At 36.9% G+C, this 26,982-nt stretch overlaps 6 protein-coding genes across 9 annotated transcripts; 3 read left to right on the top strand and 3 right to left on the bottom strand.

The window, feature by feature from the left end:
• Window positions 1–4,847: 4,847 nt before the first annotated feature.
• On the top strand, window positions 4,848–11,900 carry LOC110843368. 2 transcript variants are annotated; one of them, XM_035847482.1, is made up of 9 exons: window positions 4,848–5,114; window positions 5,231–6,071; window positions 6,158–6,321; window positions 8,571–8,725; window positions 9,000–9,236; window positions 9,339–9,366; window positions 9,500–9,548; window positions 9,653–10,270; window positions 11,220–11,900. In XM_035847482.1, the coding sequence occupies exons 2-9, from the start codon at window positions 5,299–5,301 to the stop codon at window positions 11,569–11,571; spliced, it is 2,376 nt and encodes a 791-aa protein (XP_035703375.1). In that variant the 5' UTR covers window positions 4,848–5,114; window positions 5,231–5,298; the 3' UTR covers window positions 11,572–11,900. The 2 variants fall into 2 exon arrangements, with proteins under 2 accessions (XP_035703375.1, XP_021945023.2); XM_022089331.2 differs by having other exon boundaries at window positions 4,848–6,071.
• Window positions 11,901–12,190: 290 nt separating this feature from the next.
• Window positions 12,191–16,833, bottom strand: LOC110844913. Of its 2 annotated transcripts, XM_022091241.2 has the most exons (11): window positions 16,492–16,833; window positions 16,045–16,391; window positions 15,761–15,953; window positions 15,193–15,677; window positions 14,986–15,102; window positions 14,438–14,910; window positions 14,202–14,352; window positions 13,499–14,099; window positions 13,082–13,430; window positions 12,481–13,010; window positions 12,191–12,398 (listed from the first exon to the last, which is right to left on the bottom strand). In XM_022091241.2, the coding sequence occupies exons 1-11, from the start codon at window positions 16,535–16,537 to the stop codon at window positions 12,364–12,366; spliced, it is 3,327 nt and encodes a 1,108-aa protein (XP_021946933.1). In that variant the 5' UTR covers window positions 16,538–16,833; the 3' UTR covers window positions 12,191–12,363. The 2 variants fall into 2 exon arrangements, with proteins under 2 accessions (XP_021946933.1, XP_035703374.1); XM_035847481.1 differs by lacking the exon at window positions 16,492–16,833 and having other exon boundaries at window positions 16,229–16,359.
• Window positions 16,834–16,872: 39 nt separating this feature from the next.
• On the top strand, window positions 16,873–20,112 carry LOC110844563 (transmembrane anterior posterior transformation protein 1 homolog). Of its 2 annotated transcripts, XM_022090791.2 has the most exons (9): window positions 16,873–17,014; window positions 17,079–17,259; window positions 17,347–17,510; window positions 17,599–17,822; window positions 17,925–18,178; window positions 18,266–18,355; window positions 18,461–18,574; window positions 18,646–18,892; window positions 18,984–20,112. In XM_022090791.2, the coding sequence occupies exons 2-9, from the start codon at window positions 17,152–17,154 to the stop codon at window positions 19,913–19,915; spliced, it is 2,133 nt and encodes a 710-aa protein (XP_021946483.1). In that variant the 5' UTR covers window positions 16,873–17,014; window positions 17,079–17,151; the 3' UTR covers window positions 19,916–20,112. The 2 variants fall into 2 exon arrangements, with proteins under 2 accessions (XP_021946483.1, XP_021946484.1); XM_022090792.2 differs by having other exon boundaries at window positions 16,896–17,259.
• LOC110843369 lies at window positions 20,004–22,206 on the bottom strand. Its single transcript, XM_022089332.2, has 4 exons — window positions 21,791–22,206; window positions 20,956–21,689; window positions 20,644–20,797; window positions 20,004–20,545 (listed from the first exon to the last, which is right to left on the bottom strand). Exons 1-4 carry the CDS (start codon window positions 21,979–21,981, stop codon window positions 20,068–20,070), a joined length of 1,557 nt encoding a protein of 518 aa, XP_021945024.2. The 5' UTR covers window positions 21,982–22,206; the 3' UTR covers window positions 20,004–20,067.
• Window positions 22,207–23,062: 856 nt separating this feature from the next.
• Window positions 23,063–24,156, top strand: LOC110844127. Its single transcript, XM_022090257.2, has 5 exons — window positions 23,063–23,384; window positions 23,494–23,529; window positions 23,604–23,724; window positions 23,812–23,909; window positions 23,975–24,156. The coding sequence occupies exons 1-5, from the start codon at window positions 23,115–23,117 to the stop codon at window positions 23,987–23,989; spliced, it is 540 nt and encodes a 179-aa protein (XP_021945949.1). The 5' UTR covers window positions 23,063–23,114; the 3' UTR covers window positions 23,990–24,156.
• Window positions 24,050–25,609, bottom strand: LOC110844126 (out at first protein). Its single transcript, XM_022090256.2, has 7 exons — window positions 25,394–25,609; window positions 25,194–25,310; window positions 25,050–25,128; window positions 24,884–24,942; window positions 24,671–24,786; window positions 24,305–24,539; window positions 24,050–24,236 (listed from the first exon to the last, which is right to left on the bottom strand). The coding sequence occupies exons 1-7, from the start codon at window positions 25,490–25,492 to the stop codon at window positions 24,117–24,119; spliced, it is 825 nt and encodes a 274-aa protein (XP_021945948.1). The 5' UTR covers window positions 25,493–25,609; the 3' UTR covers window positions 24,050–24,116.
• Window positions 25,610–26,982: the final 1,373 nt, after the last annotated feature.

The raw sequence follows: 26,982 nt of genomic DNA on the forward strand, positions 1-26,982 counted from the left end.
TACCCGCAATCAATTTCTTTTGGCACAAAGAGGGGCAGAATTTTTGCTGAATTGAATTCACGTAGTTCGTATGAAAATATATTTCAATGCGAGTCAACAACGTTGCAGGAGTTGCTTGTTGAATACTCATGAACCGCAAAGTCGCCAGAAAAATCCCGAGGAAATCGTGTCGTACGCGTGTTTATCTACATGTTCTTGAATGAGTGAGTTGATTTTAACAGGAGGCTGAATGGGATGAAAAAGAGCCCGAAAATGAGACGGAGTGAGCCAAATGAGGTGAAGAAAGCGAACCCGGTCGTCGGGGTGGCTGCTTTCTCTATTCTCTCTTTCACTCCAACCCCGATACACGACCAGCTCCCCAAACACGCAGAGTCTCATCTCACCCAAACTTCCCCACTCATCAACTCTCACTATTGGACCAGAGGGTTATCTGACAACAGATAAAAGGTGTTATCAACACGATTTCCACCAATAATTGCGACTTTACAATTCTGAAAAATTTCGGGTATGATTATCAGTCTGACGGAAGCAGAACTATCTGTGTTTGTATTTATCAGAAATAACTCGGTTTGGTTTATTGTGTGTTATATTTTATCGTACGTATGTACATAGACCTAAATTCAATTACAGTGAAATTATATAACAAGAAAAGAATCAAGCACAGTTTTCCATGCTATGTACATGAATACTGCCGATGTCATGAATGGAGGTAAGCGAAAGCTAGTTATTTACTCAATTATGATTAAATTTAGCTGGAGAAATTTTATTGTTAATTTTATTTCTAATTATCAATTATTTAAAATCACTTTCATAAATATAATTCGCGCATCCAGCGCAATAACCTGTCGTACAATGTACGTATGTAATAATTAATTTACAAGAGCAGAAAGGTGAAATATGTTGAAATTGTGATGAATTTTCGTTACGAAAGAAAACTAGTTGAGAAAGTTGGCACCCATCTCAGTAGCAAAATCCATTAAATCAAATCTTACTTTTTGAATGGGGCAGAACAATAAGTTGACTTACTTCAAAGAGCAAGGAACACAATGGGAGGACAATGCTCGTAATATTTCTAACGCTTCTCGGTGCTCAGACTGAGGCTTCTCAGATACCACGACAAAGGATGAAAATACTCTTAATGCAATTAGCTAATCAACAAGTGAGCATCTTTTAGGGGGATGAAATGGACAACAAAACCAAATCCAAAGAAATGACGCTAAGTGAAAAGTTGAAGAAAGTATAGGGACTCACAAAACAAAATGTTACTACTACGGTAAAATTATGTTGGTTTTGAGGCACACATTAGTTGGCTATAGTATTTCATTATATAACACTTTCGACATTCCATCCCAAGTCCTCGTACATATTTCTTAGTTTGCATACGTATTGAACGAGTATTATCTGTATTATCCTAAATTATATCCGACCTATTTCTTTAAACACAGGTATTAAATAAGTATGCCTCCTGACACTTATTCATTGGATTTGATTCTGTGATTTTAGAGTTTTAATTTTTGTAAAAATTGTACAGATGCACATCTTTCTGATGTTGAATATTTTAATTTTAAGCTTGAATCATGCCATCACCAAATTATTCATGTTAACATAGCTTCACAGCAAACACACAGCACAGCACATCAAACATCATCTGCAGTGAAAAGAGGAATAAGCCATTGGATATTGTAGATTAAAATAAAAAGATGAAAACAAAAGTTGTGTTTTTGGGTTGGGCCACCTACAGCGGTTGCAAATAGCTTTCCCCATAATTGACTTTCCCCAGATCACTTTTTATCCAGCAGGGTCAAACGTCAGCTTAAGTCACATTTTTATTGACTTTACTCATCTCGGAGGCAAAGAATATGCTACTCTAAAGGTTTTGACTTTCTACTTTCTTGACAATAATACGATGCCTGCTACTGATCACAGAAGATTATGTTCAAGCTCAACAAATGGTATACGCGTACGTTCGATACTATCTTTTCCTTCCTACAACGGTCGTCGACATTCAATTCTCACGATATTTCACGTATTATGAGCTTCGTTTTTGGCATCAACCTTAGGTACTACTCGCAACTTGGATACACACAACGTACATTCGTGTCAATCTACCCTCCAGCTATCAAGAACACAAAATAAAATTGTAGGATTTATTACAGCAAACCAATACCCTTGGGGAATATTAGGCTTTATTAGTTTAATTTTATATAAAGGATTATTGGATTCGAAAAGTGAAACAATTCAGACGATGTAAATATTTTTCAAATTAAAATTTCAGGCAGAACAAGGATGCATACATTACTTGGCCTAGTATGTAGGATACATATAATAGTGTCTGAGTTGTGCAAAACTGTTACATATGTGTGTAAATCATGATATGAAATCACAACCTTCCTCGTTCAATATTTCCGTCGAATTCCTGCACATACAATTTTCCAAACTTTTGTATTTTCAACTGAGCAGGGAATAAGGGTTGTTCATTTAATTACTTCAATCATCAAATGAGAAGCAACAGTTTAGTTTAGAGTGTTGACTGAGCATACACAAAATTGGATGCTCAATTGAATTGCTTTTGGCTGGTGGAGCATCTCTCGCCCGAACAAAAAGCAAACAATCCAATCGAATCGAATGTCCAAACAAGTATCAAACAACACATCATCCTTGGCGTTATTATTGCGAAAGGAAACAAAATCCAAAACAATTCATTGCTACGAGAGCGAGCATTTGTGTTTACACGGCTCATCTTTTGTCAACAAATTTCGAATTGAGATCAACCTGGGCTGCGTATGTACATACATACAGACCAACTGCCACTAGTACATACGTACATATACGGATATGGCTATCTTTTCTTAGCCTCTACAAAATGAAACATCTTGTAAGCAAACATTTCATGGCTCCAAGGCTTATTGTTTCAAAATTGATCAATAATGAACCAACTTTTTCTGTTAAAATGTGCTTTTGAGAAATTTTGTTGTATTTCAGCAAAGTTCAACTGTTTTTCATCATAATGAATACATAAATGACGTTTTGTGGTATCAAGCAGATTAATAACTACATATTTTCTAATCGATCTATTCCTTATACATATACTTATTTACAAATGTGCAGCTGCAATAATAGTTTTGTGACATTATCCCTCGCTCCAAATAGACACCTCACTATCCGCATTAGAATGAGGAGATCAATTAGCCATGGTCACGATTCATGAATGTATGTACTAAATAGCATGTATTTGTATGTGGCAGTGCTAGAATCTCCACAATCAGAAATCAGCCAGGCCACAGAAATAAATTCGACTCGGCTAAAAATAGGCACTCGACAACTGTCGTTCCCTTTGTGATTTTGTCACTGCAAACTTATAAAATTTAAGTAGCTCCCAAAGTCACTGGAACGGTTGGATGGGACTGATGATGATAATTGGGCAGGCAAAGACGCAAAGGCGAGTCGATTGAAAATCGCTGAATGGGAATAAGATTCGATTCGCCTCGTTGACTTTCCCAACCAATAACACGACACATACGATCGTACGACCCTAATAAAGTCGGCAGAAAGAAGCAATGGGATTTTTATTTTGATGTGGAAAATAATAACGCGAAATTCCCTGTCTGTGCCTTCTACTCATCTCTTTATCTGTGTATCATTGATGTATTTTTCATGAGTTGATAATAATATCCACCAGAGTAGGTATCTGGACAACTTGAGAAAAAACTCAATACGCTCGACGTTGTATGTATTAATTACAGAACACAATTTTTGGATTATTGTTATAGAATGAAATATGGCTTCTAAATATACTCTTGCAAAATGTCATGCTTAAAATTTATAGCATGGGACTGATGATATTATTATTGCCGCAGTTTGTTCGCGTGGCTGTCGGTTCTGAACGGGATAAAGTACTAATAAACGTACTAGTTTGTGTTTCAATTTGATTTTTATTCAATCTGGAGTATTATTGAGAACAATTGTCCCCACAAATGGATGGGTTTGGTTGAGAGAAACAAATAAAAGCTCATTTCTACTCCAGCTAAACGTCCCAAGCTAACCGAAATGAAGAAAAGGAGGCAAAATGATACTTTTCCATTCGTTCCAATGTATACTGTTTCCCACTGGCTTTCTCCTCACCCTCTCCTCGTAACACATAGCAAGAATGTGCAGAGGGCTTCACCCCAATCACATCGAAGCAACCCTTCTTTCTCTGTCATTTTGGCCAGAACAAATCGTCAGACGACTTCTCACTGTTGTTGGCTATATTGCAACACGGTATAACTTGGGCGTAAAATGTTATGGAAATGATACCGTTTACAATATGGATTTGCTCTGGGCCACCACTGTTTGTAAACTTTTTTGTTGATATCTCCTACTGCAAAAATAATGTATTGGAAAGTAGCCAAAGTCTTTATTAAAGTGTATCATCCTGGCAAATATGTACGTGTTCATCTAAATTTTGACCCATATTCTTATCATTAATATATTATTGGTGTAATCTCTATCTCTCATTATCTTGCTTTATCTCGATTCTAAGAAACGTAATCACCATTTATCCATAACCAGCATATAACCTACATACATACATAGTTCATCCTTGTGCGTAGGTGTGCATCAACTATGTCGGTGTGATTTTGCTCCGATGGTGAATTGAAGGTTGTTTGTATTGTCAATTAAACACATAAAATGATAACAATTCTGACTTATCCGTGGACGATGCGTTGTTTGCAAAATATACTGAGCCAATCCACGCAAAATAACGAAGCCTAGTCCTAACGGAGCATGTTTGTTTTTGAGCGGATGTTTGAGATGAGACGTGTGCATCATCGACAACCAGTCCATCAGTCTGCAGAAGCAGATTGCATTTACAACAATCATCTTTTATCATCAGCATAGTCTCAACGACATGGGCGCTTATCTGCATGACGTGATGATGCCACCGGATGTCACAATTTTAAGTGTTCATTAGTTAGTACAGATTCACATATCATCGACCCTGGGTTTTCATGTGATTTACTTCGTTGTGTAATTTTATAGTGTGTACAATTAAATTTAATTAAGTAGATATAATAATTAGAAAGTTATTTATATCGTAAATGGGGAACACACAAATATAAAGGATCAACATGGTTTGATTTTTTTTAAATATTTTTAATTAACATTTTATTTATTAAATTTCATAATTTTGCATAAAAACTGAATTTGTTTTAAAGCCTTATATTTTTCTGGATTTACATTTTCCCAGGAACATATAAACAGCTTATTCACCCCTACAACATAAAACAGGAGAAACCGTTAATTTCATCTCGCCCCATGTCCCCAAGACCAACCTTCTCCGTTATGGACAACTTTCTCTCAGGAAACCATCCTCATCATCATCACAATCCAAACAGTCAATCTCCTCATCCTGTTGTCCCACCACCACCTCCTCCCCCTCCTCCGACCCATCATCTTCACCCCCAACCACACCCGGGACCCTCCTTGGTCCCCCTTCATCATCGCCCCATGGTCGGTGGTCACCACTCGCCAACAGCGCCTCCGAACTCAGCCCAATCATCCCAACTGTGGAACTCCTCCCACAGGATCTCAACCTCTTCTGACGGAAATCTCAACAATAATGGAATCCACCAGTCTCCCTTTGCCCCAGGAGGAGGAACGGAAGCCTTGTTGGCCTTCCCATCCACCACTGGGGGAGGACAAGGAATGACCTCATTGCCCCCATATTTGTACCCACCTCCTTCCACTTACCAAGGGGGACCACCTCATCCTGGCAGATATGCACCTGGAAATGCTAACACTTTCTCCTCGGCTCCATTGACCGCTACCCAAACATACCACCAACTCGCATCATATACAAATCCCAACCAACATCCTCATCACTATTACGCACACGATAAGCAAGAAGGGGTCGTCCTCAAGCCCCCATTACCAGCAAACAGCTACTTGCTTAATGGTCAATTTGTCGCTACAGCTTCCAATTTTGACTTGCATTCAAATCCCGGAAATTCAGACAAATCTCATTGTAACTCGAAATTAGACATCGGAGGTGGAAAGCAGTTGGAAGAAATCAGTGGAAACTGGCTCAGGTTTTTAATTACTCTTTTAAAATCCTTGGAGTTGATAACTTTATTTAGAACGTAGTTAATATTTTGATGGTGAAACAATTTTCTAGAAATCATCAGAGTTCATCAGGGGCACAGGTGTCATTGAATTTAAACCCAAAACCAATTTCCTTATCCACTACCCATCAACCACCCTATTCCAACTTTTATGAGAAAGTTCATAGGGGAGACGAGGACTCGCAGTGTTCTACGAACGAGGAGAGAACTCATCAAGGTAAAAATTACTTTTCTCTCTCTCTTCCTTAAAAACTAATCCCGGTTTTCATCATCCCCACAAACACTCATTCAGCCTGTGAGTGACCAAGATGTGTGTGAATTATGTACGAAGAGAAAGATTTTGATAGCGAGATAAACCATTCGAATATTATTCAATCCAAAGCTTTGTTATAATTATTGGGAAGCCAAAATTTATTTTGAAAGAGCTCTGCCTGAGCATATTTTCAAAAGGTTTATTTATTTTTCATTCGATTTTCTGCAATGGGCATATATCTTCATACGTAACCGAAATTAGACAATGAGAGTGGCTAAGAATTTGTATTTCATAAAAAATGCAAACTAGCTACACCATTAAAAAATTTGCATGCTTTTATTTTACACTTATTTCAATTCATTAATTATTTGTAAAATATATTCGCAAAATGGTTGATTATTGATTTAGATTACGAAAATTATCTAGAAATTTACTGAAGAGAAAATGATTGCAACAAGACTATTATATCGAATGAACTGATTAGTGTTGGCAGAACAAAGGTTAATTAGGCATGGATAAATAATAAATGGAGCTTTTAACGCTAGCATTTAGTCAGAAATCCCAATGGGAGCTCAAATGAAATAGGAACTTGTTGAAATTTGTTGAAATCACAAAAAACTTTCCCCTTCTCTGCTCAACTCCCTACTCAAATTAATGGAAAGCTCCACAGAAGTTTACATGCATGCATACTACATTAGTGTATGCATCAATGTAACAGTGTACATTGTATACCATCAGAATATATGCATTGGACATAATACATATGCAAAGATCTTGCCTAATTTGGGACTCAAACCCTCAAAATCATACCACAAAGATGACCTTATCAGTTGTATTTGCACCGAAAAACGGGACCCGGTCATTATGCATTGCCACGTTTGAGAAGAATGGTCGAGTAAATAAAAATTCTACTTGGGCATCAGGATAAGAAACAATAGGCATGAGCCTATCTGGCAGGGCAGAAGCTCCCAGGTGAGCATGTAGATTGTAGAAAGTCAAGTAAGCGATTAAAAGTAAAAGGATTTTAATAATTTAATCCCCAACCAACAAAGTGAATCAAGCTGTTGATGTGATGGTTTCTCTCATCTCTCGTCGGTCGGGTTCACCAAGCCAAAAATGTTCCTCGTTTCGCTTGTCTTTTCACGAACTCTGCAGCAAAATAAAAAGCTGAGTGAATGACGATGTGAATAATAGTGGATGGTGCTTGGTGTTGGTGGCTATAAGTAAACTTTCACAGAGTGAGAGAGAGAGAAGAACTGAAGGGAGATTAATTAATAAGCATAGAATGGATCGAGCCAGCCGGGATTTGCATTTATAATTATGGTATCACATTCATAGTGCATATGTACGTATGCATCATTCAGCCTGGTAATCATGTTTCACTTTCACCAACCGCACTTACATATATACATGTGCACTAAAACATGCCCTTATATCATGATTGTTGGATTTTGAGGTTTTCCCTTGTTTCACTTTCCGAGAAAGAATGATAATGCTGGGGAAGCTGATGATGGACTTTTTATACGGAAAAATCCTTCCAACTTGTTAAAAAAACATTAAAAAATCCTTGGCTGGGAAAGTGAAGCTATGTACTTTCCTTGGTACGACGATATGAGTTTGGGTGAATTATTAATTGGCAGATTTCACAGAATTTTAAATATGCTTTTAAAAGAACAATTCTCACAAAAATATAAATGATGAAACTTCCTCCTGGGCATGTAAAATAAAAATTTAACAAAAGTCTTGGTAAACTGTTACATATTTCAAATCTTCTCCGTCCACGATCTTTCTTTCTCTCTCTTGCATAAGCTGATTTAAGTCCTTTGTTTTAAGCCGATTTACTTTGAACGTTTTTTTACATTTAGTTACCAACACGTTGAACCTGTTCCTTTCTTCAATTAATTGCTCGCTGCTCTAAGAATGTCAGTTTGATTGAAATGGCTGTGTATATTTAGATACATATATGCGATCCAAGTAGTTTTTGATGAGTAGGCGGGCGACAACTAAATTCATTCAATTCCATATTTAGTGCCCCCAAGGAGTTTCTTGAGCCATGAACTAACATTTCACATTTTTTATTAATAAAAAGAGTCTCATGTAATCACTTATTCTCTACGTGCATTTCATTTGAATAGATGTAACACAGGGTAAAGAATTTGCTTGATTTAGTACAAAATGCTGACTTAAGTTGATTGATTTTTTCTCTCACAAAGATCGAGGGGATGGCATTTCATCCCGGAGCTCGTCCACAGGTTCAAGCAACAACTCATTGTTGTCGACGTCTGGTGCTGCCCCTCACTCGCAATGGGGGTCCTTGTCATTCTCCTCCACATCAGTCTCATTTACTCAGCAGTTGACATCCTTGCATGTAAGTTCCAATCTAACCACTTCCGCCCATATTTTTCCGCAACAAACAACTGAGCGAGATGAGGTGAAAACAAAACTGGGAGAAAGGTTGTGGATTTCTCTATTGAACCAAATCTGCTAACAAAAATTGCAATAAAAACCTCATCTAACTCATAGAATTATCCGAGTATTATGTAAATATCTATTTATGTATATATCTCTACGATATTTTCGTGACGCATGTGATTTCTGATATTGCTTATGGTGTTTACAAATAATTCTTAATTTACATGTAGGGTTCCTTCGCCAACCAACAGCACCACCACCACCACCAAGGAAGCGGTGGGGTCGGAATTTCACCGACGGTGACCCCTTCCTCCTCCTCCAACCCTACGACTGCATCTTACCACCAGCGTCGAGGTTCACTTCAGCTCTGGCAGTTTTTGGTCACTTTATTGGATGACCCGGCCAACATTGCTTGCATTTCATGGACCGGTCGTGGGATGGAGTTCAAGCTGATTGAGCCAGAAGAGGTATGTCCTTTATACAGATATACACATTTGCTTAAAATAGTTGGATAGAAAATTGTTTTTCATGAACAATTAAGTCAAACATAGCGTTTTAACATGTTGCAGGTTGCGAGACGCTGGGGTCAAATTAAAAGTAAGCAATTTAGCTTGTGAGGACAGTTTATGATACTTATATTCTTTTTATTTATGCAAAAGTATTCAAGTATCTTCTCGTGGACAGAACAGAAGGTTGATTTCTACTAATACATTTTATAATATACATACAGATCGTCCTGCCATGAACTACGACAAATTGTCTCGTTCTCTTCGCTACTAGTAAGCATCCAATTCAAACAGTATAGCTCATGCCAAAAATCATTCAGAACTTAATATATTCATGTCATATGTAAATACACCCACTTGTTCCGTGTATTTTTCAGCTATGAAAAAGGGATAATGCAGAAGGTGGCAGGCGAGAGGTACGTTTACAAGTTTGTGTGCGACCCAGAAGCATTGTTCGCGTTGGCTTTCACTGCTGCGTCGTCGTCTTCGGCTTCAGCCTCATCCACAACAGGAAATGGTAACAATGGAACGAACACTCCTTTGTCCAACTTTTCACCGGAAATTTGTGGTGCTGCTGGCGAGGGTGGTGGTGGAGGCGGCAGTGGAACCGTCGCTGGATTGAATATGAATCAGCACAATATTATTGGGGACAATGTGGGGAATTTGGGACAAAGTAGTACAATTTCTATTCCAACCTCAACTCCGGCATACTTGACCGTTTCTCCTCATGTTCCCGGAAGCGGAAGAGATGTCCCATTTTCTTTGGGCTTGAAGGAGCTCAACGAAGAGTTTCATTATAATTATGGTGGATACTTTAATCCTCACAACTTTAACTTTCACCAGAATCAGCAGCAACAGCATGCGAGTAATAATCAAGCTGGTGGTTATCTGCCTACTAATTCTCATACATCTCCATACGGTGGTCATTATGCTTACGAAGACCTCAATAGATGCAGTTCCACAAATGCGTCTTTATCGCATATCGATCATACCAGGTTAAGTACATGAACTAATTATTTAAATATGTTCGTATTATGCCAAAGTTTTATTTTATTTAGCCCGAACCGGGGCTTATCTCCGCCAGTCTGTCTGTCTTTCTGTATTTCTATCACTCAAGAAGGCGTTGATCGACCTTGGCCAAATTTGATAGAAACATCTGGGCTAGAGTTCGAAGTTGGGTTCGATCAAAAGAGATTTTGGACTGGTGGGGGTCACATTCGTGGCGTGGGTGGGGGTTTGGTGCAGAATGTTTGAAATAGTCGTAGAATTTGGCACCATGATCCCAATGGAGGTATAAATTTGAAATATATAGAAACATTGAAAAAAATGACTGGAGGGACACTAAAGGGACCCCCACCGAGTTTTAGAAACTATCCGAGAAAGCTAAAATTTGGTAGAGATGCATAATTGCTCTTCATGAAAGAATATGAAGCTAAGCATGAATAAAATGCAACGAAAGAGGCGTGGGTATTCCATATCAATTTATTTTCTAAAACGATCCCATACTCCAGCACAATTTCAGCTAATTTCGCCCAGTTTAAAAAACCAGTGAGGACTGGGTCTTTCTAGTAATAATTTGGTCGTTGTGACATGGTATTTTCACTTTATGGCCAATACCCCTAATATCAGCCTCATTCTACGATTATTCCTAATATTCTGCACCAACCTTCATGACCCCATCAGTCAACCACTTTACCGGATTTCCTCATCTCTGAACTAATTCCTCATTTGACCCATACTAAATGGGTGTACCAAATTCCAAGTCGATACGATGAGTTTAACGAGAATTATCGCGAGACAGACGGACATTGTGGTTCTATGAGCCCTGGCTCCGGCTAATAAGTGATAAATGATGTATCTATCAATAAATCCTAGTTCCAGCTAATCCTAATCCTAAGTTGTACTAATTGCGAGAGGTTTCTAAAATGTTACAATGTTACACAGGGGGAAAGATGAGACGGACAGTGAAGACAACGCAGGATCCTCATCATCATCAATCTCTACTAGTCCAAATCTCACAAGGAAGAATTTTCAAGGGGGTGGGGGCGTGGCTGGTGGAGAGAATATCCCATCCAATAGACGATTTTTTAGCAGCAGTCAACAAACAAAACTAGTCGTACCCGTTGTAGAAAATCGAGCCAGTTACAGACAATCATTTTCACTAGAGTTTAACACAAATACTTCAAAAGGACAAACCAACAAGGAGAGAATAAGGGAAAAGGACTCCTCAGGGATAACTGCGAATAATAACAATAACAACAATAATGATGATGAAGATAATGATAAGTATGAATAGATTAACATGCTTCATTTTCCTGCCATCATACATGCATATTTAGTATTTAGTAGAATAATAATTTTGCATAAGTATGAATTTTTTAGGATACTAGCCAAATCATAGTAAATCCCAATTTGGCAGTTTTTACAACGATCTAGGATCTCTTCTATGATTTATGATCTCTTATTTTTGTGTTCAATATACATGCTGTTAATCATGAACTGTATTATAACTAGGCTTGTCGTTACAAATAGTCATTTTGTGTCTAAATTTCCATCTTTTCAATATTTCTAGATATTCTTTTGATATAAGAAAATCTCAAATAAACGAGCTAATTAATTTTTCAAGATTTGTTTTTACATCTGAAAACAACGTCTAAAATACGGGTTCTATATATTTTTCACCATGTTCATATTGTTCATGCTCAATTTACGAAAGTTTCAACCTTTATCTCATTTGTTAGACAAACAGGATGGAATTGCACAATATTACTTCCCGTCAACGGTTAATACATAAATTGTTAACTGTGTGTTAAAAGAACATCTAAACAGAATAACAATACACTTAACATTCCAATGTGATGACGCAAAAGTGGAGTGGTGGTGCACTGGGCTTTGTGTGAAAAATGTATTACAAATGCAATTCAAAGAATTTATTTCGATAATGCGATTGTATTTAATTCGGGTATATATTGTCATATTTGGAGTTCATAAAAAGGTAAAAACTGGTTCAAGTTGCTTTGAAGCTTGTCATTTTGTTAGCATATGTACAAATATTATATGTAAAACATAAGAAAAAAGCTATACGTAATTACTGTAATTGTAATGAGTTTTCTTTTGCCGAGTCTAAATAGTAGAAAATAGACAACAAAACAAACACCCATTAGTTTCATTAGTGGATATGTATTAACAAAATTTATGCACATACCTCCGTCGTCCCCACCAGATACGTTGGACTTCAGTACCACTCTCCGTATGTTATCAACAACGGTTTGTACGGATTCGACATAACCTTTGGCATAGCCATGGTCGTGAAGGACCGTCAATAAGCGAGCTCCTTCAATAACCGTGTCATCCATTTCCTCCAATCGATCATGTTCGTCGTTGACACTTAAGTGTTCCTCAAAACCTCCAGCATATTCAACGCCATAGTTCTTTAATAACGTGTCGTACCATAGGCCTCGTTTTTTCTCACGTTCCTTCTTCTGCGACATTGCAGTGTCCAGATTTAATTTGTCTACTTCTTTGTCCCAACGGATTTTGGCTGCAGCAAGATTCAAAACTCTACGACGAACTTTTTTGCTCCTTGTTTTCGTTTTTATAGAATTGTTGTTATTCCAAACTCTACGACAAAGACTATTGTGAGCTTCGACCATTGTAGCATTTGGTACTACTAGTTGCACTTCTGAAGTCTCCTCAATGACAGGATCAATGGGAGTAGATGCAATGTTGTAATTTCTGAAAATCAAAAGCATTAAAAACTAGTATCACATTCATTAATCTTTATCACATGGCAAATATAGACTTACGTTACTCCAGGAACAAATATTGCTTTATATTGTTCTTGTTGGATGGTTGTTTTTGGAAGACTTGATATTGTGGTGTAAACGGTAGGAGGATCACATGCCAACTCTCTTGGAGTTTTAATTATATTCTTAACACTAGGTAAAAATGATAACGAGAGTTCACTTGGTAGGGACGGTCGTGCACTAGTTTTCTTTGTTCTCCAAGCAGAGGAAAAAGCGCCATAAGCTTGACACACAGCTCTTTCAAAATCGTTCAGATTTTGCCAAACATCGCTAGTAATTGGCTTGAGTTCCACCCGTCGTAGTTGCAGGGCTGAGGCAACACTAACAGGATCCATTGGGAAGAACTTTCCTGTTGAAGTCAAAATTCAAATGGTTAAAATTTGCTCCAGTAATATATAATGAGTGTAAAGGTCATACGTCTATCGCAACTAAGCACAAGTTCAGCGGATTTACTGCTACTCAATAAAGATCTTGCATCAGACTGTTGGGAATTAATATATGATTCCAGTCTCTCTATGGTGTGTAAAATTATTGAGCGGTCAAAAGTTTTTAGGTAACGCAGGATATTAGTCTGAGAGGGAGTTTTCCAACCACTACAAACTTCTTGCACCGGTTGTACTTTTTTTGAAAAACTTCCATGACCAGAAGACAAAATATCTTCCAAAAGCTCAAGATCTTCTTGATCTTGAGGACTTGCAGAGTAAATTTGGTTAGAACTACTAGCTGTTGTTGGTTGGGCAGATAACGGTTTCCAGTCGCGTTCCAGTTTAAAGGTGGAAGATGTTATTGGCTGCCCGGTTGCTGAAAGTTTTTGGTCATTCCACATTTCTATATTATCACCGTCATCATCATCATCATCATCCTCATCCTCATCCTCGATGTTTCCACTAATATCTGGAACTTCTTGACCATTTTGTTTTGTAGGGACGATTCCGATTACTTTACGCAAAACATTAATAATATTGCTCAGAAGTAGCAAATTTGATTTAGAAATTCTTCGGTAGTAAATGGAATGATACTGTAATGCATTCATAAACACAAATTGATAAAGTAATCTAATTATAATTAATATGATTAGTACTGAAACAATCTTAAAGTTCTATTATATCTATTTATATACCTGTGCCAGCGTTATGTTCGACAGTTTCCTGCGCAGTAGACGATATCTCGAGGGAAGACTGTTCCTTAATCTGTATGGAAATATTTTATCCAAGCCTTTCCACTCTAGCCCGTACTTCCTTACTGAGTACAACAAGAGCTGATCTTCTTCACTAAATACCAAAAAACAAACAAAAAATATAAGTATTTTTAATAGCTAATTAATGAAGCTACTAATATTCATTAGAATAAGCTCACAATGTCCATTTATCATAATTTCCGAATAAATATTCAGCCCTTTTCCGCCAAACATTGCAATGCCTCCAAGGAAGTGGATACTGCAATATGGAAAACTTCTTCCCGGCAAATAAAGCGTCTTTGTGCAACTCCATTACGACTAAAAGTGCAGCGTCTTCGGCAGGATAAAAATTCCCAATTGCGAAACGTGGATTAATTTCTTGCCATGTAATACCAAATGACAAGAGGTCAACTGGTCCAAACTTTTTTGTCAGGCGGTGCACAATTCGAGGGACATGACCAACATATTGTTTAATGTGAAGAAATGCGGTGAGTTTATCGTCGTAATTGCGCATAAAGGTATTTGTATCTGTGTTGCATATAAAGTTCTTATAAGCCTGGAATATTCTAATAGGAGAGCGGTTCGTTCCTAATTCATTCGCAACCTTTGCCCAATCAATCCCCTTAACACCACTCTGTGTTCCAATCAAGAGCTAAAATAAACAAAATTGAATTATGGTTAGCAGTTAATGAAGTAGTTTTCAAATAAATCAAAGGAAATGAATCACCTTCAGGTTACTCAACTCTGTTTTTGACATTTGACTATGGTTGTACTCACTACTTTTACAAAACCGATAAATGTTCTTCATCTCTTCTGCTGACTCCGTGCGATTGGTCAGCATAAACTACGACGAGAAGCAACAACAAAGTAGTAATTAATGAATATTTGGTCATTTAAACTAATTATGTATGCATATTTATAGCTTAATTTTTACCATATCTTTCTCAACCATCAGCCAGTCTACATCCTTCACGTCCAGTGTTTCCTCATGAGAAATTCGTTTCATATAGAGGACTTGAGATTCGTGCTGCTTCCACGCAATCAAATCCTTAAGATCAATGACAACATTTTGACCATCTTTTCCCACATTACGCAAAAGAAAAGTTTTGATTGGAGTTTTATCCCTTTCATGTTGAGCAACTAAGTCTTCAATCAAGTTGAGTTCCATCTTCATAAACCTGTTTAGGATAATACGGAACTTGTTGATTTTTAATGACTCTGCCATTCGATCGATTTTCATTACACTCCAAAGTTCTTGATCCATATCGCGTTTAATACTGTGGATTTGGTTCAAATCTTCCAACGAAAATCCCATTTCTAACATCATTTGCTGAAACCGACCATCAATGAAGAAAAGTTGTCGATGGTAATACGAATTATAAACACATAACTCTAATTTGTTGAGATCACAGGATTTCCCTATGAAACACAAAAAGTATTACAAATATAATCTTAAAATCATAATCTGAGTAATAATGTCTGCTGGTGCAAGGAACTCTTACATTCCATAGTCTTCTCATGAACAAACGGAAATTTCTCTTGACCACAGTTGCTTGAAGGCACAGTTAAAAATCCAGATTCCGTATCTGCAGAAATATATGGCGTTTTAAATTTATGCTTCAAATCAGTGGCAACTTGACTAAAGGAAGACATTGGTGCTTGTCGGATGTAATTGGAATTGCTTAAATTTTTTATCTGTAATAAAAACAAAACGCAGTAAATTATTTGAAAAGTTCAAGTAGTACAGCAATAAAAAACAATGAATAATCAAGAATTTGAATCTTGCATAGCATTTTCGATGATAAAATAAGATAATCTCAAGTTCATCAGTCAGTTCTTGGACAAAAGAAGCTAATCCCTTGATATCGACCAACTTTGAATCTGAAGTTATTTCCGGAATCGGAATTTTCAAGAGGGAGGAGGAAGGAGAAGTTTGTGGTGGCAAGGATGTCGACGAAGAGCATACTAACGGATCGTCTTGAAGATTCCTTGTAGCTTCAGCTCCTGTGAGGTTTACTGGGTCATTCTCTTGTGATTGAGATTGTGCTTCATTATATTCTTTGAGGATTTCGTCCAATTCCAAGTCAAGATTATCGTCAACAGCATCAACCGTTCCGAGACCTAAGCCACAGTCTAAGTGCATGGAAAAAATAATAATTACAAATTAATTAGCGATTTGTAAAAAAAAACTCAAATAAATATGAAATAAAATTTGTAATCTTGAAATTCTTACAATTAGCCGCTGTGTTCCAATTCCATTCGGGAAAGAACTCTTCCATTTTTGAAAAGCTGGTTTATAATAATGTACTTTAAATTATAAATATATTTTTACTTTATACTGTATATAAAAAACAGTGTTGGCTGACTTCACACATACTACTTTTGTTCGTGAATTTGTCCATTGATGTTTTAGTACGAATTAAAAAAGCGTTCTGAATTTGTATATGTAAAGTATGTAAATACAATTTTGAGCTAACAAATGGACCAAAATCGAATTAAATGCAAATTAAATTCTAGTAAAGCCACATGCAAATACGTATTTACAAAGTGCAAGGACATTGATCGACCGGCTTGAAATCATTACGTTCGGGGTGAAATGCATTGCACGGTTTGTTATTGTTGTGAATCAGCGGCGATTTTACTTTCATTTGATGACACGCGACGAATGCAGACTTCAGAGTCGAAGTGATGAATGAACACTTATCTTTCTTCTCGATAACATCTGTTTGAAGTTTCTGTCCTTCCATCACGGAAAGGTGAAATTTACTAAAAAACGACTACTGTTCAGCAGTGTAAAGTTATTTATTTGTGCAAATGTAGAATGGAATTTTGGACTTGTAAAAGAAAACACAAGATTTCAAAGTAAACTGCCATCAATTATCAATCAATTAGAATGGCACGAAGCAGCAGCATGAAATTATTGGACTACGTCAAGGCTGAGGTGACACGGGGTTATCAGCTGGAATTGGAAGAGGAACGATTTCAAGCAAGGCGAGAAAAAGTAGGAATTTTTTGCTCATTTGAATGAAATATTAAAATGACATTATTTGAATTCATGTTTTTATAAACTTTTGAACGCATTTTAAAGGTGTACATGTTTATGACAATTCCGCACGAGTTGGAGCGACTCATGGGATATGGATTCTTTCAATGTGCAGATGCATTCCTCTTCCTTTTTACATACCTTCCTTTAAGAGTTGGCTTCAAAGTTTGTCATTATCTTACGTACTGTTTTAAATCTCTGTTCCGAAGGTGGGTATATTTTGAAAATAGGTCAAGCAATCATTTATTAGTTATCAATCAATGTCTGATTTTAATTCATATGTACGTACTATTGTAGAACAACCAATACGAAGGAAGGAAATGGCCAATGGCGACCGGCCGATCGATGCGATCTCTTAAAATTATGTATTTTAATCGTCAGTGTGTACTTATTCACATATATCGACACGAGTGTGCTGTACCATGTGATTAAATCTCAGTCAGTTATCAAGCTGTACATATTTTTCAATATGTTAGAAGTTGGCGATAGGTTGTTTGCGTCATTTGTTCAGGACACAATTGGTAAGCTTTAAGAATATTTGATGATCTTTACTAGTTGATCATGATTATGTATCTTTTTGTCTGATTAGTGATTTGTAAATCTAATTGAGGTTGATTTTGTAGATGCGCTGCTTCTCACGGCTACAGAAGAATGTCCCAAAAAATCAAAGAGCAAAACCATGGGACTTACGTCACACTTATTGTTAACCATTCTTTCAGTTTTTGGGCACGCGTTAGTTATTCTGTTGCAAGGAACAACGTTATCAGTAGCCATAAATGCCAACAACCGTGCCTTGTTGACTGTCATGATGTCAAATAATTTCGTAGAGTTGAAAGGAGCTGTGTTCAAAAAGTTTGATAAAATCAATCTATTTCAAGTTCGTAAAAATTCCTTAAATTGGGTAAAATTAAGGGAAATTAGAAATATAATAATAATTAACAAGAAATATATATTAAATTTGTAGGTTGCTTGCAGCGATGTCAGAGAAAGATTTCACTTATTCATTCTACTGTTGGTCGTGTGCCTACAAACGATGAGGGAATATTCCTGGGAGGTAAACCATTTTTTTACAACCTTGTCACTATAATAATCCCATGTTGGAGTTTCTTAGGATTAGTTATTCGCAGACTTATTGGTACACAAATTAAATTTATTTCAGGAATCCAGATTCTGGGTGTTATTTCCAGACTGCGTAATGGTTTTACTGTCAGAAGTCGTCGTAGATTGGTTGAAACATGCCTTCATCACAAGATTTAACGAGATTCCTGCAGAGGTACTTAATTACTACATATGAATGTTTAGGTCCTTTTTAAATTAATGTTTCTGTGTTACACTATTTGTTAGGTGTACCGAGAGTACACCTTGTCACTTGCTTACGATTTAGCACAAACAAAACAACGGAAGGCGTTTTCGGATCACTCTGACATGGTTGGACGAAGACTTGGTTTTGTGCCCTTGCCTTTAGCCGTTGTTTTGGCCAGAGTTTTGAGACCATGTATTAGCCACGGAGATATGGGGACCATATTGCTGACATTCTTGGGATTTATAGCACTGGCCACGTTTAGGACATTGAATTCCATAATTTTGTTGGGTAAGTTGATAGTCAATGAGCTTTTCGTCATTTTAATTATTCGTAATAAATAGTTTAAGGTTGAAATTAAATTACCTTTATTTATGTATAGGAAAGGCATGCGACCTAATTGATCAACATGTAACATCGTCATCAGTTGCATCAATTCAAAGCCCTTCTCATGTCCAACAACAAGCTCCCTTGCATTTCCAAACCGCTGGGAATCTGATACAAACGCAAACAATGGAATCCATTAAATTGGAACCTGCAACCAATGATGCTAGAACAAGAACGCCAAGTCCAACGTCAAATCCTGCAAATTATATCTTGCAACATGATCATCTTGCAGAATTACGGAAACCACCTCCTTTGGAGAAGCGAGATAGTAGAATTAAGTTGTCGAGGTCTTATAGTGCTAGCCATACTCCGCGACCTTCGATCGGAAGCATTAATGATCTTCCTCCACTTCCACCGTATCCTTCAGATTATAACGATGACAGCAAGTTGCTTCCAGCCAATAGTTTAGTTAGCATATTGAGCGTTAATTTTAATGAAGAAATGATTGCCAACAACGAACAGATGGAATCGGAACAACCTTCAATCAAAAAAATGACCCGAAAACATTCTTTGGGTAGCAATTTGGCTGAGTCAGAAGATGTGCTGTCGGCACAGCCAAAGTCAGAAGAAGACACTGCTATTGCTACGACCACTAGTCATATAAAACTTGAAGCAATAGATGTTATTGAACAAGATCCAGAGGACGATAACAATCTCAATCTCAGCTATTGTGGATCTCCAGAATCAGACTCGGTACTGGAACAAACTACTTTGGAATTAGAAAAACTTATTTTAATGGAAGAAGCCAATGAGACCCAACGTGACCAAGACTTGGAGAAAGTTGTTGGTGGTATATCCAGCTCAGAGCACAATACAAACAGCTCAGGCGAAGTCAGACATCGTGTCAAGAAAAAATCGTTCACTGGATGGTTTAAAGATTTGGGTTCGTCGTCTAAAGTTAATGAAAATAACTCTGAAAAGTCGTAGACTACACAATAGTGTAGAATGACGCAAAGATAAGATTATTTATTTTACTCAAATCGATCGACAGATACATGTTGAAAATTATTTTTTGTAGCTTGTTCAAAATTGTCGCATCACACAAAAATATACATTATAGTATAGCTTTAAGTTCGTTATTATGTTAAAGCATTTAATAAATTTCCTAAATTCATCCCAAAAAATCCGGCATTTGAATTAGCTGAAGCTTGGCATAGTTTAAATTCCTCTAGTAATTTATCTTTGACATTCAGATTCTTAGGGCAAGTCATGCTGACACTAAGTTCCCCTTTGTACATGATGGAGTTAAAGTTACAACATGCTCCTCCCAGGAATGATGGACAACCTGATTGAACTGTGATTGCAGAAACATCTTTCTCCAAGAACTTCCGCCTCAAAGTTGATCCAGGAAAGATGTTGAGTATAACGGACCCTAGGGGAAGTAATCGGGCAAAATATTTGGTCAGATAGGAGTTTAAACCACCGATCAAGAGCACGAGACCAAAAGTGATGTATGGAGTCGTCGAAAAGATCATGTCTCCTATGGATTGCAACATGGCCCCAAGACGTGCGATGGGTTGGGTCGTGGCCGTCTCCCCTGCGATGGGAATTAGAGCCCTGTGTATGTAAATAAAATCAACATTTACTTGTGTGCCCAGTTTTTACACGCTTATCAATTTCGCGAACTCAGATTCACGCGAGCCGAATTTTCTTACACATAATTGCTGATTCTGTCAGCAGGAAACGGGATTGGCATTGGACAATTGATTTTGAACAGATTGGGAACATTGGTAACTTTGAGGTCCTCCTGTCCATCACAATCAGCAATTCTTCTAACAATCCCTGTCACAATCGAAACTGACAAGGCACCTAAAATGGAAAGAGATAAATTATTCGGTGCTTTAAAAAATTGCAAAGGTTCAAGTGATTATTTATACCAATGAATATACCAACGCGCATTATCTTTACTATGTATGTGTATATTATAATTAATTGACAGTCATGCAGAATTAATCTTATGCCCTCACCTGTTGGAGCCATGTTGGACATTGCAATTCGTCTGGCATTTTCCAAATATACTTCCTCAATCACTTTAGTCTCGGTATTGGACTCTAGTTTGTTCATCAGCGTTCTTAACATTTTATTGTTGTCAGACTGTGATACCCTTGCATGCGCCCAGTCCCACGCCATATAAAAAGGACCCAAACCCAACACCCTAAGGCCAAACTTGACCTTTTCCTTTAAACTCATTATTGAATTCTGGTTCCCCATAAATAAGTTGAGCATGACTTGATGCTCTGGAACCATTTTAAGTTCATCAAAAATACTAAAGAAGCTCGTTCCATCTGCAAGTGACTGATGCACTCTGAAAAAAATTACAGTTTGTCGGGTAACGTTCCGGATTATTTTCTCTGGGAGAACATTCGTGTATACGATGCACTCCCACAACGGCTGGTTTTTCTTAAATGGTCTGTCAACCAAAGATTTGTGAATATCTTTGATTTCATCTGTTGACACTTGGTCCTCATTGAACTCCAACTGGTCATTGAGTTGGAAAGGTTTGTTTTCGTCAAATCGTTTCCAAAAGTAGAAACCCATCCAGTTTTCCAAAGTTTGAGAAAGGACGCTAAATTTTTCATTGCAAATAGCAACTTGTAGTCGGGATTCCAATTCCTTCCTACCAATTTCACCATCCAGCAAAAACTTGGTGACATAAGTACCTTCCGGCTTCGTGTATATGGCGTCCGTGGCCATGATATTGCTTTGATAGGAAAAAAAAGTTTATTATCAAAAATGAGTCCATGATCAGTACGAATGGAATTAGCATAACAGTTTGGCGTAATATTTTGCATAATTTGGTACCTTTGAGGGGTCAACATTCTATCCAGGTCTGGACGAATTAGACGAGCTGCTAAGTACGCTAACAAACGAAATAAATATACTGGAAGACACACAAAAATAACGAATGCTGCGAATATCGTTAGTGCAAATAGAGCTAAAACCGTTTGGAGACAAACGGTTCCCCACGATTCAGTTTCGTCTGTTTTAGACATTTCGAAAAAATTGTAAGGGTTTTAACTTTTAACATAAAACTCTAATATGAACCAAAGAGGAAGTAAACTCTCGTAATTAATGCTTTTTACAAAGGATACATTATATGTATGTATATGTATGCAAATATTCTCTTTTGTAGACCAAGATCTCTAGAATTACTGAAGTGACTTGCAAACATCCAGTTGCAAGAAGCAGAAAGTAGAAGCTTGCAAAGCTTGACCACATATACATTCATAGGGAGACGAAGTAATGATTGCGAAATAGTGTAAAATCCAGTGATGTGAACCAGAATCTGGCAACTAAAAGCAGGTTCAGAATCATTTAATCCATGTTAGGTGGTGGTTATCCAGCAATTGCATGCTCCTCACGCTATTTAATGACACTTACCACGGTAAAGTGTGGGGTGGATCTTATTTCGCTTACACATTTTCATGAGGCAGAAGAAAATACAATTTGAATGCAGATTCAATGATTCTGAATCCGGTTTTATATAGAAAATTCCCACGCGTGGTACGTACCCCAGATTTACAATTCACATGTAACGTGTACACAATTGAAGAATACAGGTATACATTAACCTTAAAGGAAAACATTATGCGCCTTACGGAATGGAAGGTGGATCGCAATTAAGGATTGTGGTGGGATTCCATTCATTTTTAACAACGTGTGATCCGATTGCAATGCAAATTTTCAAAGGTATGACCAATATAGGTGGTTGGATTATTGACAAGGTTGAGCACAATAGACGAATAAGCGGATGTGATGGAGAGGTTTTATAATTAAAGGACTTTGAGCTTGCATCACATATCACGTGGCTTAATTTGTCATTCAAAACAAATTTTAAAATGTACCGGATGTCATTTAACTTGCAGAAATTATTTCGGAATTGTTTTCGAGATAAAATAATTTGAGACAATTTGTTAGTTTGGATAGTGCATCATGGGCTTTACATTGGACTCAATAATGATTATAAATTAATTAATTTTGATGAGTCATTTACTATTTTATGGTAATCGCTCCTACTGATGATTTGTCATAAATTTTTATTCTATAAAAGGCGTTCAGACTGGCATTTTAAAATATATAATTTTCGTAAATCTTCGAGTAATTAATTCAATAACTTTGCATAATAATGGCAGGTTTCGCAACTGTCAGACTTTTATTTTTCGCATACATTTTTGGCATAATTTTGTTGTTCCGAGCACAAGTTGAGAACGCTCCACTAAACGATGAAAGTAAACCACCATGCGTCTACGTAGCGAATATGGAGTCCGCATTAAAGAAAGCGTTTGCCAATTGCAAAAATGAACTGCATTTGACAGACGTTCCTGACTTGCATGCACCGATGGATATCTTGGACGAGTATTATAAAAATATGGTTAAAAATGGATTCGATGATAAGGTATGTACGAATGACTCTGGATTACGTAAAAATCACATAAAGTTATATATGTCTATAATGTCATTTCCTAATTATGTATTCATTTATTACATCGGGCTATGCTACAAAGTGTTTCAGTAAGTGTTTAATGGAGAAGTTAAACATGGTAAGAGTTAATTATTGATTCCCAGTGACAATAAATTGGTCGTAACTTCTTTCTATCCTAAATTTTCTTGGTAGTTGACTCTGGATGGCAAAACAGACTTAAAAGCTGTAGAAAAACTCTACCAAGGAGGCAACTTAACGGACGCAATTAGAAAAGACTTGGTGAAGGAATGGGACATTTGCAACATGAAAATTGGTATTCTTTTAACGAAACTAATTAAATCGATTAAAGCTATAAAACTTTATTAATTTAAAGTGTTAAATACAATACACTACGATATAGAAAAAGATTTTCCGGGTGGAGGCGACGAATCAAAAATTTGTCGCAAAGTAGCAGCAATTGATAACTGTTTGTTCAGCAAATCGCAAGAACTAAACCTTGTGAGTTGAAATATTGTCATTTATAAGTTTCATGATTTTTTTATAATATGTAATAATTCCCATAGCCCTGTCCGTTGTAAAAGGTATATGCACATATGTATGTATATACTGAATTTGAAATAATATGGACCACACGGAAATGGAAGTTAAAAATAGTAACAGTTTATTATGTAATACTATGTTAATGACTATTCAATGTATAAAAGCCTATAAACAATTAAAACGATTGTTGACGGGAAAAAGATAGTTTCTACAACTCTTGCATGTATGAATACCACATCGGTACGTCTTAACGGTTCCGCCGGTATCTCCTTTGTTCCGACAGTACTTGTGAGAGCATTAAAAAAGAAATTATATTTACTACAGAAGAGTGACGAATTCAATAAAATAATTACCTTCAGAGCACAGGGAAACCATCCTACGCAGACTGGATGGGAACATAAGCAGGGCACCCCACTCGCTCTGGTGACCGTGGAGCAGTCCGACGTTGCGATTATCACTGGACGAACCGCTCGAAGAAAGCTTTCCGAATTGTTCCCGTTTTCGTGAAAGTTACTCATGAGATCCAATTTGTTGACATATGTGACCGACTCTTTGCATATAGTTTTCAGATGAGGGGAAATCCAGTCGCTGGAAGTAATAAAAAAATAATAAATTTAAACCTATAGACCTATGCTTCTCAAGCATCAGAATATTGAAAGTGGAAAAATTCTATCCAAGAAACAAATACTTTTTATGCCATATAATATTGTAGTGCTTACCTGTGCTTTCCTGTAGCGAGCAAACTGTCAAGCGTGGAATTGGGGTGTGTGGCGTCAGATTCAGACGATGATAGTGAAAGTTGTCGCTCAGGAATTCGAATTGACCAAGGGTTTTTCTGTGTAAAGTCCAGATTAAATAAATACCAAACACAAAAATAATTTCAAGCGGTTAATATATTTAACCATATTCATAAAAATGTGTGCATTATGTACCTGGCGTAATTTTGTCATCGCATCCGGGGGAATAAAGTCACCTTTGATAAACTTTGTAACTATTGAATAAGCACAAATATAAACAATTACAACGATACAGATAATAGTAAATAAATAATTTCTACTGCTTTCTTGATCCAGACATTTAGTACTTTACTTTGCTTACCAAAGCAATAACTCATAAATGGAGGATCTCCGGTTAGTTCTTCCTCCCCTAGAACGTCCGTTTGGATTATTTGAATTTCCTTGAATCAGAAAATTGATAAATAAATATGCTACAACCCAGTAGTTCCGAATTTGTTTTAAATACATTTTTGAAATCAATGAATAACAAAACGGTTGAGCCATCTCCTGGAGATTCGAATGATAAGTTGATCGTCTCTTCGTTTACATCTGACAATATTTCTTCCTTGTAAATATCTCCCCCCTAAAAAAAGTAATTCAACAAAGTCAATTTACTTTCTGCCTACTGCATTTCCTAAGACGTTGACCAAGTTTAAATAAAGTTACCTGATTGCGAACATTTACCACTAAATCCAGACTAGCGTCTTTAATTATGATTGTGCACAGGAGGATGCCTAACCTTGTCCAGTAACTTGATACCGTCATTATAATTGTTTTTACATTGTTATTCGAGAGTAAATTATTGTGCTAAATAACTACAGAAGTGTGTTTCACTTCACTGTTATTGAGTTCTAAGGATGAGCTGAAGCACAGCTGAAGGTATAAGTAGAGCGTACAATTCTATACGTACATTTATGAATTAGGGTCTAAATGTCTCACTTTTCTCCTTTTTACTTTCCACCGTGTCGCTTTCCTCGTGATGAAATGTAAGCTCTTTTGTTAGCGAACCACAAAATGAGACTTTCTCCAACCAAAACTATAATGCAACTTGAACAGAGAAGTAAATGCAACTGAACGATTCTAAATAATTTCCATGAAGAGGACAACGTTTTCGAAATACTACTCGAGCCAAGAATTCCATTTAGACTCATATTCCTTTTTAGGTTCGCTGTATATCGCTCTCCACCCGTAAAATATAGGTCTTCCCAAAAGTTGTGGATCCCACTTTTTAGAACTTTCAGCACTATTTGATAAGCAATCTCGGAATGGAGACCTCGAATCCAAAACGTATAGATTCCTCTTGCAAACTCTTCATCGACAATGTGGCATTGAGCAGTTCCATTCGACCAGTATTCGACACCGTCCATATTTTGCTGTGCAAATTTCGATCCAACTTTTGTTCCATCATATTTCTTGGGGTCGTGGCTTGTTGCGAAATATGCGACGCATGCCACGGGCCAGTCTTTGGTCCCGTTTTCAGATATGTCAAACAGCTTGTTATATTCTGAATCGGGGGAGTCAACAGTCAGATCGAATTTTAAAAATTGGTTGGGAAATTCCGATACGAAATCAAAAGCTTCGTGAATGTTGAGAGCATATATTTTATAACCTTTCGAGAAAAACTGTGCCATTGATTGAATTCTATCAGTATTAGTCGGTACAACAATTTCTGTGGTCAGCATTCCTGAAAAAGAATAGTGCAGAACCAGCAGCACGGCCAAACTTGCTTGCAGGATTTTAGACCACTTTTTCTGAAAATGGTGACCAATCAAAATCATCCAAAAATCAAGACAGTAAGCTGTATTCCGATGAAATAATCCATAAAATATCGAGAAACCTAACAGTATGAGCCACACTGACAATTTGAAACTGTTCTTAAAAATGTCAAACATGCCTATTCTCCCAATTTCAAATGAGCTTCTACAGTACAGAAATTGGAACGAGTTTGTAAGCGTGGTCACTAATTTAAGACCTTGCACAAACCGTGGTTTTGCTTCGTAAGGTAAAGCGCAATGAATACAAAGAAATAAACCTCGAAAGTCAGTAATTAACGCAAAATTGTCTTCGTGTATTTTTGACTCCATTTTTTGAGTTTTTGTCAAATTTGTCTTGATCTTTAATAAGTATACAGCTCGTTCCAGTAGAAGTGATGTAAAATTTAGTTTCTTTTGAAGAATGGCCCAAATAAAAAAGAGACGTGAGCCGGCTGGTTGATATTTTCCTCTAATGGTTCGTTCCTCTATTGTAGCCAATCC

Source organism: Folsomia candida, unplaced genomic scaffold (genome assembly GCF_002217175.1).
Source record: "Folsomia candida strain VU population unplaced genomic scaffold, ASM221717v1 Fcan01_Sc002, whole genome shotgun sequence".
Classification (NCBI taxonomy): Eukaryota; Metazoa; Arthropoda; class Collembola; order Entomobryomorpha; family Isotomidae; genus Folsomia; species Folsomia candida.